At 36.8% G+C, this 16,619-nt stretch overlaps 2 protein-coding genes across 3 annotated transcripts in view; one reads left to right on the top strand and one right to left on the bottom strand.

Annotated features, from left to right (window-relative positions):
* The window catches only part of LOC101882899 (dynein axonemal assembly factor 8), a 37,285-nt gene extending 30,251 nt beyond the window's left edge, over positions 1–7,034 (top strand). The window contains exon 30 of the mRNA XM_073944953.1: positions 5,277–7,034. The gene's annotated coding sequence lies outside the window, so the exon portion shown is untranslated. The remainder of the gene's footprint in view (positions 1–5,276) is intronic.
* unkl (unk like zinc finger) overlaps positions 1–16,619 on the bottom strand; it is a 39,569-nt gene that overhangs the window by 4,946 nt on the left and 18,004 nt on the right. For both annotated transcript variants that reach the window (XM_005164231.6, XM_005164232.6), the window contains 6 exons: positions 15,875–15,937; positions 13,823–14,000; positions 7,808–7,900; positions 7,497–7,730; positions 4,077–4,273; positions 165–422 (listed from right to left, as the gene is read on the bottom strand). In XM_005164231.6, the coding sequence (XP_005164288.1) occupies positions 165–422; positions 4,077–4,273; positions 7,497–7,730; positions 7,808–7,900; positions 13,823–14,000; positions 15,875–15,937 (1,023 nt within the window). The remainder of the gene's footprint in view (positions 1–164; positions 423–4,076; positions 4,274–7,496; positions 7,731–7,807; positions 7,901–13,822; positions 14,001–15,874; positions 15,938–16,619) is intronic.

Genomic DNA, 16,619 nt, shown 5'->3' with positions numbered 1-16,619 from the left:
TTAAGAAAAAGAAGAGTTAACATCAGTCACACTTGGACAGATTCAATGCAGTGCGTCATGCATGACTGACTCATGTTGCCGCTTAGAAGAGTACGACGCTCTACTTAGAGTGTGTGTAAATGTGACATGGTGACGTATGTGTGTTGGGACCTGGTCCTTCTTACCCCTTCTATGAGGTCTAGGTCAGAGCGTAGCTGGCTCTGGATGGAGCGGAGCTTTGGCAGGGGGAGCTGCTCCAGCTCGCCGTAGCTGCGCAGAAGAGGTGTGTTGGGCGAACGACACAAAGCGTCAAAGTCTCCCTGCAGTTCCTTCAGCTTGCGCTCCGCGTCCTCCCGCTTCTGCTCCGCCAGCTGACGCTCTGCTTCTGCCGATTTTGCTTGTTCTTTCGCTTCGTGAGCGTCTTTCTGCCATGCTTCACAGGCCTGTTTTAAAGAGAGATGTTAAAGTGAGTCGACCAGAATAACTGATTCTCCACCTTTTAGGCTTTCTGGCAAGGTGCAAAGCTGAAGATGACATCTTTGTTAGCCAAAACCTGTTACCAAACTTGGAATCAATGTTGTGGCATTGTGTCTGGCTAGGAGATGTCTGATTCAAGGCCTTGACATAAGCCAGAAGGGCTGTGCGATTAAGTAAAATTGAATCGTTGAACCATCAAATCACAAAAGGTTGTGATATGAATGCGTGATAAGTATAACACAAATTTACACACAAGAGCAAGTGCTTTAAGGTTATTGCACACTGAATCTGACATTTTTGTCCGTGATTTTCATGCATTAAAAAATAAATTAGACCTCACATTGTGTGAATCGTATTGACACACTGCCTTCAAAACTTTCGTTTGAACAAGATTTGCTTTTTTCACTTTTTGCATCAGAAAATGCACTTCGAGGTGTTTTGACAGTTCAGAGCCACCGTACAAGCGAAAAGCTAAATACAGAATGCCATCATTTGAGCTACAGATAACTTTATAAGAAACACAGTGCATAATATATTATGGCGAACAGTAGGGACAGTTTGTAATTAATCAAAATCAAATCTCAATTGCAATTTGAAATGGTGCGATTAGCAAAATGATTGTGTCTGCCAAGTCAGAGGGCTTATAGAAACAGATTTCTTTCTGAGTTTAAAATAAATTCAATTCAGATATATCATCACTTGTCTGCGCCTTAACAGACTGACAGAGTGCTCAATGTTCACTCTTCATGCCTAGAGACACTGTTGCTGGATGTACAGTTGATCTAATGCTATGTAAATTCTCTAACAGTTTTATGAAGATGCTTGAGCAAACATGTTTAAATCAGACGTAAAAGCAAGATTTAAATCCCACCCAAAACACACAGCCCTACCCCAAAGAGAAATAAAGAACAATGAACTGGCTTCATGTCTTACCAAATTAAATCAGGCCAACATGAAGATGTTATGAGTTTGTAATGTCTTTACTAAGCTAACTTTGATAAAGTTTGCTTTCAGGGTATATACAGAACTTCTTAAGTTGAATTTCATACCTTTTACTACCTTTTTAATACCTAAAATAAAATTATACCAGCACGACTTGTACGAGCTGCAACTGTAGTGGCGTAAATGAAATATCTTTTCAAATGAAATAACATAATGCAGAGAACATATACATTACAGTAAAGCAGAGGGATTAATAAAGGTGTCACAATGGGCCTTTGTCCATAGTTTTTAATCAGTGTCATATATGTCATCAATGTCAATAGTCGCTCTTGTAAGAAGAGTTCGGTGCATTTCTCCACTGAGCCTGGAACAGGGCAGCACGAATACAAACCGTTCTCGGGCCAGAATTCTCAGCATGGTTAGAAAACCATGTTAAACTGTGCCGATAAATTTTGTGTGTCAGGGCTTGAAATGAACTTTTGTTACTTGGTAGCACTGCTGCTTCCATCTTCAAATATTTAGGAGCACTAGAAAAAAAATTTAGGAGCTCCCACCAAAACTGAATGAGCACCACTGCAAATTGTATATTAGGGATTTATTGTATTTGAGAACAACATTAATTAGGACTAACAAAAAACAGAAACATCTAACTAATGCTGTGATGTTACTGTTACTTTATGAAAAATAACAAAAATTAAGCACTGCAGTAAGAAATATTTATTTTGCATAATTGTTTTTATATGAATGTCAATTTAATAAATAATATTTCTGCTACAAAATAAACAAAAGATTATAATGAATCATTTAATTTCAAGGCTGAAAGCTGCAGTCATCAGTAATTAAATAGAAAAATATTATACCCCAAGAAAAAATGGACACATGAAAGGAAAAACAGTCTCACTTCTATCACTCTTTAAAGGTTTTTGTAAAGGTCTCATTATGCGCTGATTTTCATTTCTCTGTGTTTGTGAAAAGCAGGTGAGTCAGCCGACCCAATATATGAGCGGGCAGAGCATAATTCTCGCGATGACCACCAGCGCAATACTGTTCTTTGTTATGAGCCGTTTCAGTTCAAACTCAGTAAAGGCGAGCTTGTTTGGCGATGATGTGTAGTGTTAGATTATACATTTAGCGGACATTTGCGCTAAACATGCAGTGAATGACGCATCAAGATTCAAGCACCTTCTCCGAAAACACTCGATTGATTTCGCCTGGCGGATCAACATTCACCAACATTCACGAAATCTCTGCATTTGCCGCGATCATAAAAGCTCCCAGTTATCTGACAGCGGAAAGCCTTCAGTGATTTGCAGCCGACATGAACCAATATAGCGCCAGTATAATCGTCTTCTTGCAGACTTGGCTATAAGCCTCGCAGCTGTTGCCAACTACAGGCATAGGTCCTTCAGCCAGAGGTCAGAAAACTTGCATTTCCCCATGTTTTAATTTAATTAGTAAACGAAGCAAGCTCGCCTATATGGTTGGCAGAAAGCCAGCCGGGTAATGTTACCTGGTTTATTTTAGTGCGCGCGCAAACACCTCATATGACGGTGCCCAGGTCCTACTCTCAACATATAAATAAATCCACGCAAAATTTTTAAAAAAGGCCTGCACTTAACACAAATTTAAAATTTTTCTAAAAAAAATTGGGCTCGAAAAAAATGCCTCGTCCGATGACGTTTTTTACTTTTGAATTCTTTTTAATGCCCTATATGTTGGCATATTTCATTTACTACCCTTTACAATACCACGGATACCCTGGCTTTAGTTGGTAATAGGGCTTGGTTTAAAAAAAAAAAAAAAGAGTTTGCATATTTTAATTGATTCGGAAAATTCTAATGTAGATGTTATGAGAACAAATGGCTTCTTATCAGAGCATTTAGAGCACTTTCAGAACCTTATTGTGTTTAAAATTATGAATTTAACTTAGACTTTATTATGAATATAGAGTATTGACCTTATTCTTCAATGCGGAAGTGTGCTCGTTTTTGCAGCTGTTTAGAACTTCCAATTCAGTTGCCTATAGGAGGAATGACTAGGAATAATAAACGGTAGAAAACAGTCAAACTACTCGCTCTACAAACAAGTGCGTGCATGACTTCACTTTGACTTTGAGAAGAGAAGCAGAATAATATAATTAAAAAAGAAACAGTTGGCAACATCAAGCAGCGTAACAAGCTGTTTTTAATGTCTAAAATGAGGGGAAGTGAATGAGACCGGAAGTCTCGAGCCAAAAAGACTCAAATGGCTGTGCCTGTTCATATGCAAACAATAAGGTAGATGCTGACGTTAGCTCTGCCAACTGTAATTCATGCTCTAAAACAACTATAAATATTGTCTTCATTGGTAAAGACTATCTTGATGAACAAAACATGTAAGAATTATATAATTAATCAATTTAATTAATTAAGCTCACAGAGCTTATTAATCCCAAGAACAATGCAACAATCTCATTGGTTTTCAGTTGAGAGACTAGGGAGGCAATAGGTGGCCTAAAAAAATATGCATAATCACTTCAGCACTGCATATACCCTGAGGCGTTGAGGTGTCAGCCACTATTTTCAATAACAAAAGTTGACTTGAATCTCTCAGAGGACCGTAAATGGCTCCCGAATAAAAGCCTTTGTTTTTAAGCGTCACTCATCTTATGAGGTCTGTAAAAAGCGAGCAGATCTGACCTGTTTGACTTGGTGCCAGGCCTCCTCCCACTGCTTGATCTTACGCTTGGCTTCATCCAGTTCTCGGAGGAGTCGGCCGATGTCTGCGCTGCTGGAGCCGACCGTGTTGGAAGTAAGGCTGCTGAACACTGGAGACGGGCTGGGAGAGAAGCTGCCACTCATAAAGTCCCATATACCCCCTGCTCCGCCATTCAGACCTAAGACAAAGGAGTAATGCATCAACTCACATATGCAAAAAAGACTGTGACGTACTTGAAAGTTTCAGGGGGAATAAAAGTCTCAGCCTCAGATGGCACACCCACGGACCACCTGATGCCTACTGTATGCATGAAAAGTGCAAATCTGTTCAACAGGCTGCTACACAACTTACACATTTCAAATCTGCTGGGCAGTAAGAGATGCAGGTGTCACCAGCCTGCTGACAGTTTGAGCTTTTGTAGTTCTGAGCATTTAAGGATATATCTTATGTTTGTGAAAAACTAACATTTTGCACAGACTGGATAAATCTACATGGATTTTCCACACATTTCTACTATGCTTTTTTATTTTTTACCATTTGAGATATAATAACAAATATATTATCAAATAATATTCTAAAAGGAAAAAAAAAACAAGCCATAAATATATTGCTAAAAATTAAAAATACATATTTTCACACTACAATGCATTCAGTGTGTTTTTCAAAAACTATTGTTTATTAATTGAATGTAATTGTATTAAGTTATATGTTACACATCATGTTTTTTTCTGTAAATAATATTTCTAAAGGAGCTGTTGACGTGAAATTGACTTTGGTAAAAACCCAAACAACACAAACAAAAATTAATCAAAACAAAAAAATCTGAAAAAAAATCCTCTCATATAGAGAATGACGTCAAGTGCATCGCTCAGGTGTGAGTTTTTCCGCAGACTTCAACAGAGTGTAAAAATCTTAATGGTTCTGTAAGTCTCGTTTACCAAATCTGATCTTTAATTTGGATTCTCTGTTAGATTCAAGGTGATTGGCTGGGCCATTCCTCAGTTCAACTCACATTTACATTTAGTCATTTAGCAGACGCTTTTATCCAAAGCAAATCTTACAATTGAGGACAAGAAAGCAATTTACACAACTATGAGAGCAACAATGAATAAGTGCTGTAGTGTGTAAAGTGTAAGAAGCATAGCATTAGTAATGTAAGTTTTTTTTTTTTTTTTTTTAAGAACAGTTAGCGGTGGAACCAGAGAGGCAACTGCAGACGACTAGAAAGGAAAGTGGAGACTAAATAGTTGAGTTCTTAGTCGTTTCTTGAAGCCAGCGAGCGACTCTACCGTTCTGAAGCAGTTAGGGAGTTCATTCCACCAACTGGGCAGATTGAATGCGAGAGTTCGGGAAAGTGATTTCTTCCCTTTTTGGGATGGAACCACGAGGCGACGTTAATTCACAGAACGCAAGTTTCTGGAGGGCACATACATCTGCAGAAGTGAGAGCAGATAAGAAGGAGCAAAGCCAGAGGTCGCTTTGTAAGCAAACATCAGACCTTTGAATTTGATGCGAGCTGCAACTGGCAGCCAGTGCATATGGATGAGCAGCAGAGTGACATGTGCTCTTTTAGGTTCATTAAAAACCCCATCGTGCTGCTGCGTTCTGAAGTAGCTGAAGAGGTTTGGTAGAGTTAGCTGGAAGCCCGGCTAGTAGAGAGTTGCAATAGTCCAGTCTGGAGAGAACAAGAGCTTGAACAAGTTGAGCTGCATGTTCAGATAGGAAGGGTCGAGTGCGAATCTGCACTCTTCAATTTCTTTTTCTGAAAGCATTTAAGAGTTTCCTTGGCTGTGTTTTGAATCATTGTCTTGCTGAAATGTCCACCCTGATTCATCTTTATCATCCTGATAATGTACATGTTGGACTGAAGCAGCTAATATTAATTTGCATTGATGAAGGGCAGATCATTGCTGAATAACTACTGAAAGATTTCAGCTACTGTCTGGGCTTTCACAGCCTTTCTACACCTCCCTTTCTTCACGTGTTCAATACTTTTTCCCTGTGTCATTTCATTTTATTATGCATAACTTAATTGGCAAACTAATTAGTTTGTTTTCTTTGCATATATGAATTTCTTTGGTTGTTACCAGCATCTGGGGAAAATTTCTAAAATATTTTGATATATTTTTTCTGAAAACAATGGTGACTTGGTCAATACTTATTTTCCTTGCTGTACATTATGTATATGTTTTATTCCTTTATTGTCATTGGACAGTAGTTCTACAGGAATCAAAATTGGAAAAAGAGGAACAGGATCGGGAAAGGTCCTTGAACCCATATTCGAACACCCGAATTGCAGTTGTGCTACATATCGGTGCACTGCCCACAAGGATATTGGTGCTAACAATAGATTTATTTTTAAATGTAAACATTTTATTATTATTATTATCTTATTTTTAACAATTTACTTCAGTTCCAAAAATGCATTAAATTGTCCAAGAGACAAATTACAAAAATAGAATCACACCTTAACACAACCATTCAAACCTTTGGAGTCAGTATTGTTTTACTATTACAATTTTTTTCCAAAAACACTATACTATACTATATATATGGTTAGCACTGTCGAATCACAGCAAGAAGGTCTCTCGTTCAGGTCCCGGCTGAGCCAGTTGGCATTTCTGTGTGGAGTTTGCATGTTCTCCACTTGTTCGCATGGGTATGTGTGTAATTGGATCAACTACCTTGACTGTATTGTGTGATTGTGGGTGTGAATGTGAGAGCGTATGGGTGTTTTCCATACGCTGGGTTGTAGCTGCAATGGCATCTGCTGCATAAAACATATGCCAGAATAGTTGGAGGTTCATTCCTCTGTAAATTTTTATTTGGACTCTTTATCTTTTCTTAAAAATATAGCATGTTTATTTATAGTAGGATTAAGTAACGCTGACTACTGAAATAACAATGATAAAAAGACATCAAAAAATAAATCCTATTTTAAAATAGAAGAGTGTAATGTTATATAGTAATAATTTACTGTTTTTACTGTCATTTTGATCAAATAAATGCAGTCTTCCTGAACATATAAGTGCTTCTTTAAAGAGCATTACAAAATTTCACCGACAACAAACTAGTCAGTAAAAATAAGCACTTTAATTCACTTTTAATCTATTTTGTAGAAGCATTTTTAACATTAATTAATTCCTCAGCTAATCTTTAACTATTTTTTAAAGTTTTCTTCACCTTACTGGGCAGGACAGTGGAGAATGTAGACAGGGAAGACTGTGGATCAGAGACAGAGGGGAAGGATTGTCAAAGAATCACAAGCCAGGAATCGAACTTGGGTCGCCAGGAACAAAATTCCCCCCTGGAGTAGGAATAATTCGGGGCTTGACTGTATGTGTCTACAAGTCTATTGGAGCCATACACACTTAATCTTCAAAATGAGTCCTTATCCTTACCTAAGGAGTTCTGTGTAGATGTGGGTGTTCCCAGAAGGCCATGCTCGGTTTTAACAGGTGGTGGCTGTGTCTGGCTCTGTTGGGAGGCCATTCCAGAGAGGAGTGACTGGGACAGGGATTGAGACAGGGAGCTGAGCGGAGATGCAGACAGAGACGATGACGAGTGCAGAGAGGAAGACCGAGCCAGAGAGCCAGGAATATTAACTGGAGCAGAGCCTCCTAATAACCTCTGACCTGCAGAGCAAAAGGAGTCCAGTGAAGATCAACCTAAACCAAGGACCAAACTACAAACATTGACAAAGAACACTTACTTGTTAAAGCAAGGCCATTGTTGTCTTGGTCCTCTAGCTCTTTGTCGAGAGAGGCAACATTGATGTCACTAAAATTTAGGTCAAGTGCAGATCCTAAGAGCAAAGAGAACAGGAGTGCTTTTAAAATCGTTGCAAATTGCATACAAAGCACAAGCTTCTTAAAGGGCTAGTTCACCCCAAATTAACATTCTGTCATCGTTGAACACAAAAGAAGATGTTTTGAAGAAACATGGAATTAAGTCTTTAAATCCTCTGTCCAAATACATTTTGCTGCCATTTTATTAACTGCGGAAAAAAAAACTAATCAATAAATAGTTTCTAATAAACTGCTGCGAGTTTACCTGTGACACGCATGAATGTGTATGGTAAGTGCTTTTTGGAAACTGGGGAGTCGGATAAGATTTAGGTACAACACAAGTAGTCTGCAGCAGTAGTTTCAAAAAGGGTCTCAAAAGCCGTAGCACATAATCAAACGTAACCCATGACATGTTTAAGTCTTCCTTCCTCTACGTTGGAGTTCAAAACTGTTTTTTCATGTATGCATGCCAGTCACACAGACCTCTACGTAGTCATATGTGTAAACATGTTTCAGCTGCATGTAGCGTCTCTGCCTTTGTTTTCTCCTTTGTTCATTACTTTGGTTCATCTCTTGTATATAAAAAATAAGTTTTAAGTTTTAAACAAAAATGAAACAAACAAAAAGAACAAAAATACCAAAACCAAAAATTGTATTTATGGGCACCTATCGTGAAAATCGTCTATCGTGAAAGCTGTTTGAACAGAAGGTGTGTAGGTGTAGTGTGTCCACAGTCATATTGGGGTGATTTAAATTGAAATAGTGGTAAGTGCCTTGGTTTTTTTTTTCATTTTCACATCCAAATCCCTTCTATTTTGAGGCCCACCGCAATGTGATGTAGGAGTTCACTAGCCACACTTTTGTTGCTGGGAAAATATATTTTATATGCATAAATTTGACATGCTAAACTTGCTTGATTTAAATTTTGTGTTATATCCACATGCCTCCTCATTCATTTCACTTTTTTTGTGTGTTGTGTATGAGCTTGCCCAATGTGCATGAGCAAATGGGTTGTGGTTTCACACAGTGATAACGTTAAATATCTGGAAAATTTCCAGAACAACTTTACTGGTAAATTCAAAAAAGCGCTGTTCACACAGGCAAGGACGTTACGCAATATTTTAGGAAAAGACCGTTCACACATCCATTCCACAATACTGGTAAATTCTGACATCATTAACCAGAAATGAGCTCTAAATGGCTGAACTTGTATTTGTAAACAGTTGACTACATTAAAAACTCTGTGGATGGATCAGTTTTGTCAACAACTTCAATGAAAAATAGAGAAACACTTTTGCATGTCAAGATGTTCATAATATGGCACACGCTTATCGATAATTATTTACACAGTTGGCATTAAGAAGGAACATAAAAACTTTATCTGACTGACATCTAGCAGCTAAATGTCTCAGGAAAAATATTCAAAGGCTTTTATTTTCATAAATCGCACGGATGTAAATGCGTCTGACTGTTCTGATTGGCTAAAGTAGACGTCTCATGGCAATCTTCCTTCTGCGTTCACACAGCACAGCATTCCAGCAAATTACCGGTAATGCTACAACTTCCCTTTCCGGAAAATAGCCAGAATGAATTTACCGGTATTTTCAAAAAAGGGCCAGTTCACACATACAGACCTTTCCAGAAAATTGTGTGAAAGGGGCTAGTATTGCATTGCAATTACTTTTTATTTCACATGACTTTTCAGGGCTCAAAATTAAGGATTTACCAAATTTAAATTTCTGACCACACCAAAAATAAGTATCAAAATATAGCTGTATACATGTGCTTTTTAATTCAACAAAACATATTAAAAATAAATTGAAATTGTCTCAAAAATATGCTAATTAGTTTGTCCTGACTAAAGGTCCAAGATCAGCAGTTAAATATTCATCAAAGGCGGCAACACCAAAGCTCCAGCAGTTAACTACACATAAACAAAGAGTTAATCTCATATTAAAGCAATGTTATTGTAAAACAAAAGATGAATAAACTATATTACCAAAAATAAAAATATCTGTAAGCAAACGAAAGCAGGTAAAAAAAAAAAAAAAGTGATAATGAAAAGATCAGCACACACACACGGTTAATGTTAGGCCTGTTAACAATCTGTTCAAAGAATAATTCAAGCGAAAGCAACCAGTGCTGCTTACAAAAAGATATATTTAAAAACATTTATTGAGCTTATGAAAGCAGCAGGACTGTGGGTGCACGATCATTGCTTTTTGTCCAGTCTATTTCAAAGTGAACTGATCACACCAGCATTTCCTCTAGGCACGGTTGAGTAAGTAAACCGGAGTATGCAGGCCCGGATTGGCTAATCGGGAGGACCGGGAGAATTCCCGGTGGGCCGGTCTGTTTTATTGGCTGTGAGGGCCGGTGTACCTAGCTGCTTGCACTCTCAGCAGTCGCACTTGTTTCATTTATTTAATTCTTTGACCAAAGCCTCACTCTTTTTATTCATTGTTTTGCTGCAGCTCCGCTCATTTTATTTTATTTTCTCTGAGCCCTGTGAGCAAAATGCAGCCTGCAGATTAATGATGATGTAACTATCATTCGATCCCAAACAGCGGCACGGCACCTTAGTGAAAATAAGAATTTGAATAATTAATATTAATAAATATTATACCTGCTCAATGAAAATCAGATAATTCATTACATTAATAAATCTGAAATAACTTAACCAGAAATCCAATAAGGGGAGAAAAAGATTAAGCCATCAGATAACAGTGCAATACTTATTTTATCTTCCAAATGCATTGGTATAATGGCGCTACTGTGGTCCAGTGCTCAGCATGTTGCGATACAACGCTGCCGATCTGAGTTCGAACCTCACCTGAGTGATTAATTTTATTTATTTATTATTATTTTTTTTTTTTAGTGTTAAGACATATAATACTGTTTGGGTTCCTAATGTAGGTTTACATATTTTAGTTTTTGTGTGACCACCGTTACAAAGGACTGGATATCTATAAAGAATTTTGCACAGAATATGAATTGAGATATTGCAGGAAAGGACATCGTGATGTTTTAAAGAATAGTGTTGGAGATTTTGTGGCGACCTGGATTAATAAAGGGACTAAGCTGAAAAGAAAATTAATGAATGAATGTTGGAGATTTAGTTACCCTTTAATGTTCTCATATTTATGAAAAACATTTAAAGTTCTAAAGCAGCTGTTTCCTTGAAAAAAGACAAGATAGTGTCATTAGAAACTGAATTGGAAATGGCGTTATTTTAATATAGTCAGTCGTGAACTGTGGGTCGGTCTAAAGCTTGAAACTCCAGGGCTGAAAAGGAGTCCCACTCCGGCCCTGGGAACATGCACGCTTTCTAACAGTCGCGCACATCACATCACCTGTGGTGCGAGTGATCATCCTCTTATTCCATATTTACCTGCTTTCCTTTGCTCGTGTGAACAGTTATGTTTGTCAGTCGTGCTGCTTCTCGATTCTAAGATCACATTTGCATGAGTATTGGGCCATGCTTATTGTTGAACCGTGCTTTAAAAAAAACTACAATTTAAAAATTATTTTCAACTAGCCAAAGTGGCTAGTGGGTGTGTTTTTCTAACCTGCCACATCTGAAATCTACCCGCATTTGACAGGTTGGCGGGTGTTAATGTCAAGCTCTGCAGATGTCCATACAGCAGTGGATATTAACGTGTATCCAGTCACATTTGCCGTGCATAAACAGTACAAAGCTAAACGCGCGTGTGTGTGTGTAAGCGAACTTTATAACGGCATTGTGTGTGATCTTTGTTGCAGGAAAGCTTGAATTAACTCCACATCCCGAGTCAAATACATCAAATAACTGTTGGTAAAGTTCTTATTGTAGTAAGGGAGACCTGCCTCATTCTTGTCTGTCACTGTGCTGCTTATGCATGAGACGCAGCAGGAGAAGCTACACCCATCATAGCAATAGCAAAGGCTCTGACACACACACGGAAACAGTGGGCAGGGAGAACCAGCTTATTTGCATTAAAGGCACAGGCAACAAAAACAGCTGCAAAGTCAAAATTCTCAGCTTCAGCTTCAATTCTAAGCTCAAATTTCCAATATACACAAAGGTATAATAAATAATCTCATGGGTGTTTTGAGCTGAAACTTTTCAGACACAAAATATTTATCTTAAATCTTAAAAAAGAATTAAATTGGTGCCCTTTAATACAAGCACAGCTGTTTAGTGGTCATTCATTTCTGGTTAACAATATCACATAATTGACAGTTTGCTTGGATGTGTGAATGGTGCTTTTTGCAGAACATCATTGCCTGTGTGAACAGCATACTTTTAAAAATTCTGTTGCTGTAACTTTATGACTATTTATCATTGCTGAGTGAAAGAGGCTATCGACTTCCATTGTATTTTTCATACAATGGACATCAATGGCTACAGGTTACTAACATTCTTTAAAATATCTACTTTTGAGTTTAAGAGGAGGAAACGCAAAAAGTTTGAGTCACCTGAGGCATATGTATGTATGTTATAAATTGATTTAACTTATTTGATGTGGGATTTATTTTAAGGGGGGTGTGTCAGGACTGCATTATATTGGTTTGTGTTTAAGTGTGTCTGGTCTGTTCTAGGTTGAGGGCGTGCCTTCAGCGCATCTGATGCTGGTCAGTGCCCTTATTTTAACTCTGTGTGAGAGTTTGTCGGGCAGCTGTTCACTCTCTGTAGAGCAGTTGGCCAGAGCTGTGCTCGAATTTGGGCTTTATGTTTTGTTTTGTATCCATACACTATCACTGACAACACTTACGGCATCCATTCACTGCTTGAACATTCTGATACTGATGTTTTGATTATGAAATTTTCTACTGTGTTAAAATAAATATTCTTTTTTTACTATATTTCCGTGTGTCGTCTCCCTCAATGTTACATCTTTGAGCCAGGTGTAACAGTGAGTAAATGGTGAGAAACCATTTTCATTTTTGGGTACATATCACTTTAAGGGATAATATGGAAGGCTGTTACTCCTCCGGTCCAATCCTCTAAAAGCATCTCAAAAGCTGTTTATGGCTACAGTTTAGTCATATCGCACATGAAACCAAATCTTTTACAAAATCATGTTGTTGTCATGTCTAAAGTCTCTGAACTTTCTGCATCCCAGATACCAATATCTTGTATCTGGGGAGAAGAATCACTGTCTGAACATCTGAGATTAGGCATCGATTGAAATATTATCCTTCAACAGTATTACAGCACACTGCATGCGTACATTACTACCATTTGTTACTGAATTTTGGCATCTAATAAAGTGTTTCAGCCTGGAAAGTCACACATGACTTCAGATTTAAAAAGATAGTTCACCCAAAATGTAAAGTCTATCATCATTTACCCACCCTTCACATGTCCCAAACCCATTAAACTTTTTAACGTTTGTTGAACACTAAAGAAGAAAGTTAAAAACTAGTAACCACTGACATTCATAAAAGTTTCCTTTTATTCTATTTCTGTTTCCAACATTTTTCAAAATATCTTCTTTTGTTTTTAACAGGACCTCAAACATATTTAGAGAAAGTAAAGGATGAGTAAAAGGCTGAGAAAATTTAAATTTATGAGTGAACTATCCCTTTAACAAGTGGATAAAATAAACTATTATTTATTATAATTCGGTTATTCATCCTGCAACATCCACTTACAATCCACTCTCAATCTATAATAACCATACATCAAAGACTTGGGTAATGGTCATATATCCAACTCGAATTAGCTCAACGCAAAGACAGCCGTGAAGGCGAAAGCACTTACCGTTCATTTAGCGGTGTCCTGCTGAGTCATTGCTGCTGCTGGTGAGTTGAAAAGGACTCACTGACTAATGGCTAATGCATTGCCAAAAATACAGCTTTTATGCGTATTGCTTTATCTGGGCTGTGTCTCGTGTACTTTTACCCTTGGATGTGGTGTTTGGCTGAGCGGCTGGAAGACGAAAGCTTGAGCTTACCTATTACTGACTCCACAGTATTGCTGCCCGGATAGAAAGGCGTGGCTTTTGCATTCATGGTTGATAAAGTGGTGGGCGATGAACTGTCAGATCCGATGCTGGAGGCCAAGCTGGACGTTATGCTTGATGTTATGCTGGACGCTAGTGGGTTCACCACGGAGAACACGCTGCCATGAGCCTGTGTGAGGAGATAATCCGTCAGGGCATGGATCGATGTCAAAAATAAATAAATAAATAAAGCATTTTAAGGAATCAGAAATGTTCAGATGGCATTCATTAAATTAAATTTGTTGTTATATTTTAAGGTGTGTTATTGATATGGCAACATTCATTTATTGAGTGAAAATTTACTACTTATAAATGCATTTATTTTAAAATACTCAGCTTTTTCTTGATTATTTTACTTCATGCCCCCTAACTTATTATTAGTATTTACTACTTATTAGTATACTATTATTATAGTACTTATTACAGTACTGTTATTAAAAAAAAAAAAAAACTATATATTTAATATTAATATTCATTCATTCATTCATTTTCCTTCGGTCTAGCCTCTTTATTTATCAGGGGTCGCCACAGCGGAATGAACCGGCAACTTATCCAGCATATATTTTATACAGCGGATGCCCTTCGAGCTGCAACCCAGTACTGGGAAACATCCATTCACACTCATGCACACACACACTACGGACAATTTAGTTTATTCAATTCACCTATAGTCCATGTCTTTGGACTGTGGGGGAAACTGAAGCACCCGGCAGAAACCTGGGGAGAACATGCAAACTCCACACAGAAACGCCAACTGACCCAACTGGGATTCAAACCAGCGACCTTCTTGCTGTGAGTTGACAGTGCTAATCAATGAGCCATCGTGTTGCCATTATTATCATTATCGTTATTATACTATTATTACTATATTATAGTACTATTATTTACTACTTTCTAGTAAACTATTATTATTATTATTACTAGTAATGTTGTTATTATTTTAACTTTAAATAGTAATCAAGTTAATATCAAATTAATTAATAACAATTTAATCCAAAATCTAACAAAAAGTGCTCAGGGGTTGCTTAATTAATGTGTTGCTGCTGTTTGGGTAAAGGAGTCCATGTACTCGAAAAATGAGGAAAAATATTAAAGATTTCATTTTTCGAGTGCCATGGACTTTTGCTTTTTATTCTAATAATAATTCATTCTTAATAATAATCTTGTGTATGTAATGTAATATCAATAATAAATATATTATTTTTATCTTGAAATTTTATCCTTCATTTTTTATTGTAATTTGCTTTACTATATTTGTTATGCATAATTTCCTACATATTATTTTTATTATTATTCTATTTTTAGTTTCATTAACTAAAATAGACTGTATATATTTGTAATATTAATATGTAAATGTACACAAATATTTTTTTTAGTCATTTTTAGTAAAATATAAGTCACTTTTTGTATCATTGAAACATGATGTGACTACTATTCCTTATATAATCCCAATTAATGTCAAAACTGCAAAAGATGCACAAAACAAAAGTGTGCAAGCATTTTGATTTATATAACAGCTAATAAAAAATGGAACTAAGATTTATTTCATTTTAGAAACTTCTATTAACTGTGCATAGCATTTGTTGTAAGAAAAAAACTATTATAAGCATTTTGTGTAATCTGGTATTTTACATTGACTCTAAATATAATAAAAACAACATAATAAAAAATTCACAATGATACAAACCTTTTTGTTCAACGCTGTTAAATAAAACTAATAGATGCTTAAAGAAATGTTGCAAACTAACGGAACATTTTCAACCCAACATTTAAATCCATCTTTGTTTAAATCAATAAAAAGCTTTTTGTTTTGTTTGAGTTAAGAATAACAACACTGCTTCAAATCTGCAAAAATGTATAAGATTTAATGGAAACATTGATTGCATTTTTCTTGGCAACACAGACAAATAACTCGATCTGTTGCTGTAATCACTTCAGTTCCTGCGCAATCCATAATAGTAAAATCCTAAAATGAATGTGAATGTAAGAACAAGGCTGCTTTACCTGTTTGTCTTGGTCCATTAACTTCTGATTATTCTCCCCAGACTGGCTCTTCAGGTTCTTTGCCTGAAATCATACAATACATCCTATCATGTGACCCCATGTTGTTAAGGCAACCAAAGGTGATATTATGTAGGGAATTGCTACCTGCCCGAGAAAGAACAACAAAAAAAGTAAAACGCCCTTCTGCTGTTTATACAAGTTTAACGTTACACTTAGTTTCCTTTTGATATCATATGATGAGGTCATGTGGCCTCTGGCTAACACATATGATATTTTAAGCTTAAAACATAAACAATAAATAAAAAAGATTGGGAAGAATAATCAATTCATGTGGTAATATCTATGCATAGTAGGCTCACCCAGATTACACCTGGTATTAAGATGTCCTGTCAATGGGGTAAATGCACAGCTAGTGTTTTCAGCCAATGATAAACTTCTAGTTATAGCTTAATGTGATCATTTTCAAATGTATATGTTTTTTTAAGGAAATAAGACCTTAAACATGGCAACTTTATAATGAAAAGACTGAAAGTTCACTGAAGCGCTAAGGCTGGCTGGCTGAAATTAAAAGTCTGTCCAGTCAGTGTGTATATATCGCATTTGTTTAGTAGTGGATTGTGCTAAATAAACATTTGACCACTTCCTGTGGATTGCTTTAATAGAGCAGGCGTTCATGTGGTCAAATGTTCAAACAGCCATAAAAAAAAAACCCTGCTACCTGCTATTGACGGAACATGTGACCATT

This window comes from Danio rerio, chromosome 3 (assembly GCF_049306965.1).
Source record: "Danio rerio strain Tuebingen ecotype United States chromosome 3, GRCz12tu, whole genome shotgun sequence".
NCBI lineage: Eukaryota > Metazoa > Chordata > Actinopteri > Cypriniformes > Danionidae > Danio > Danio rerio.
The sequence above is the reverse complement of the archived record's forward strand: the minus strand, read 5'-3'. Positions and strand labels throughout refer to the sequence as shown.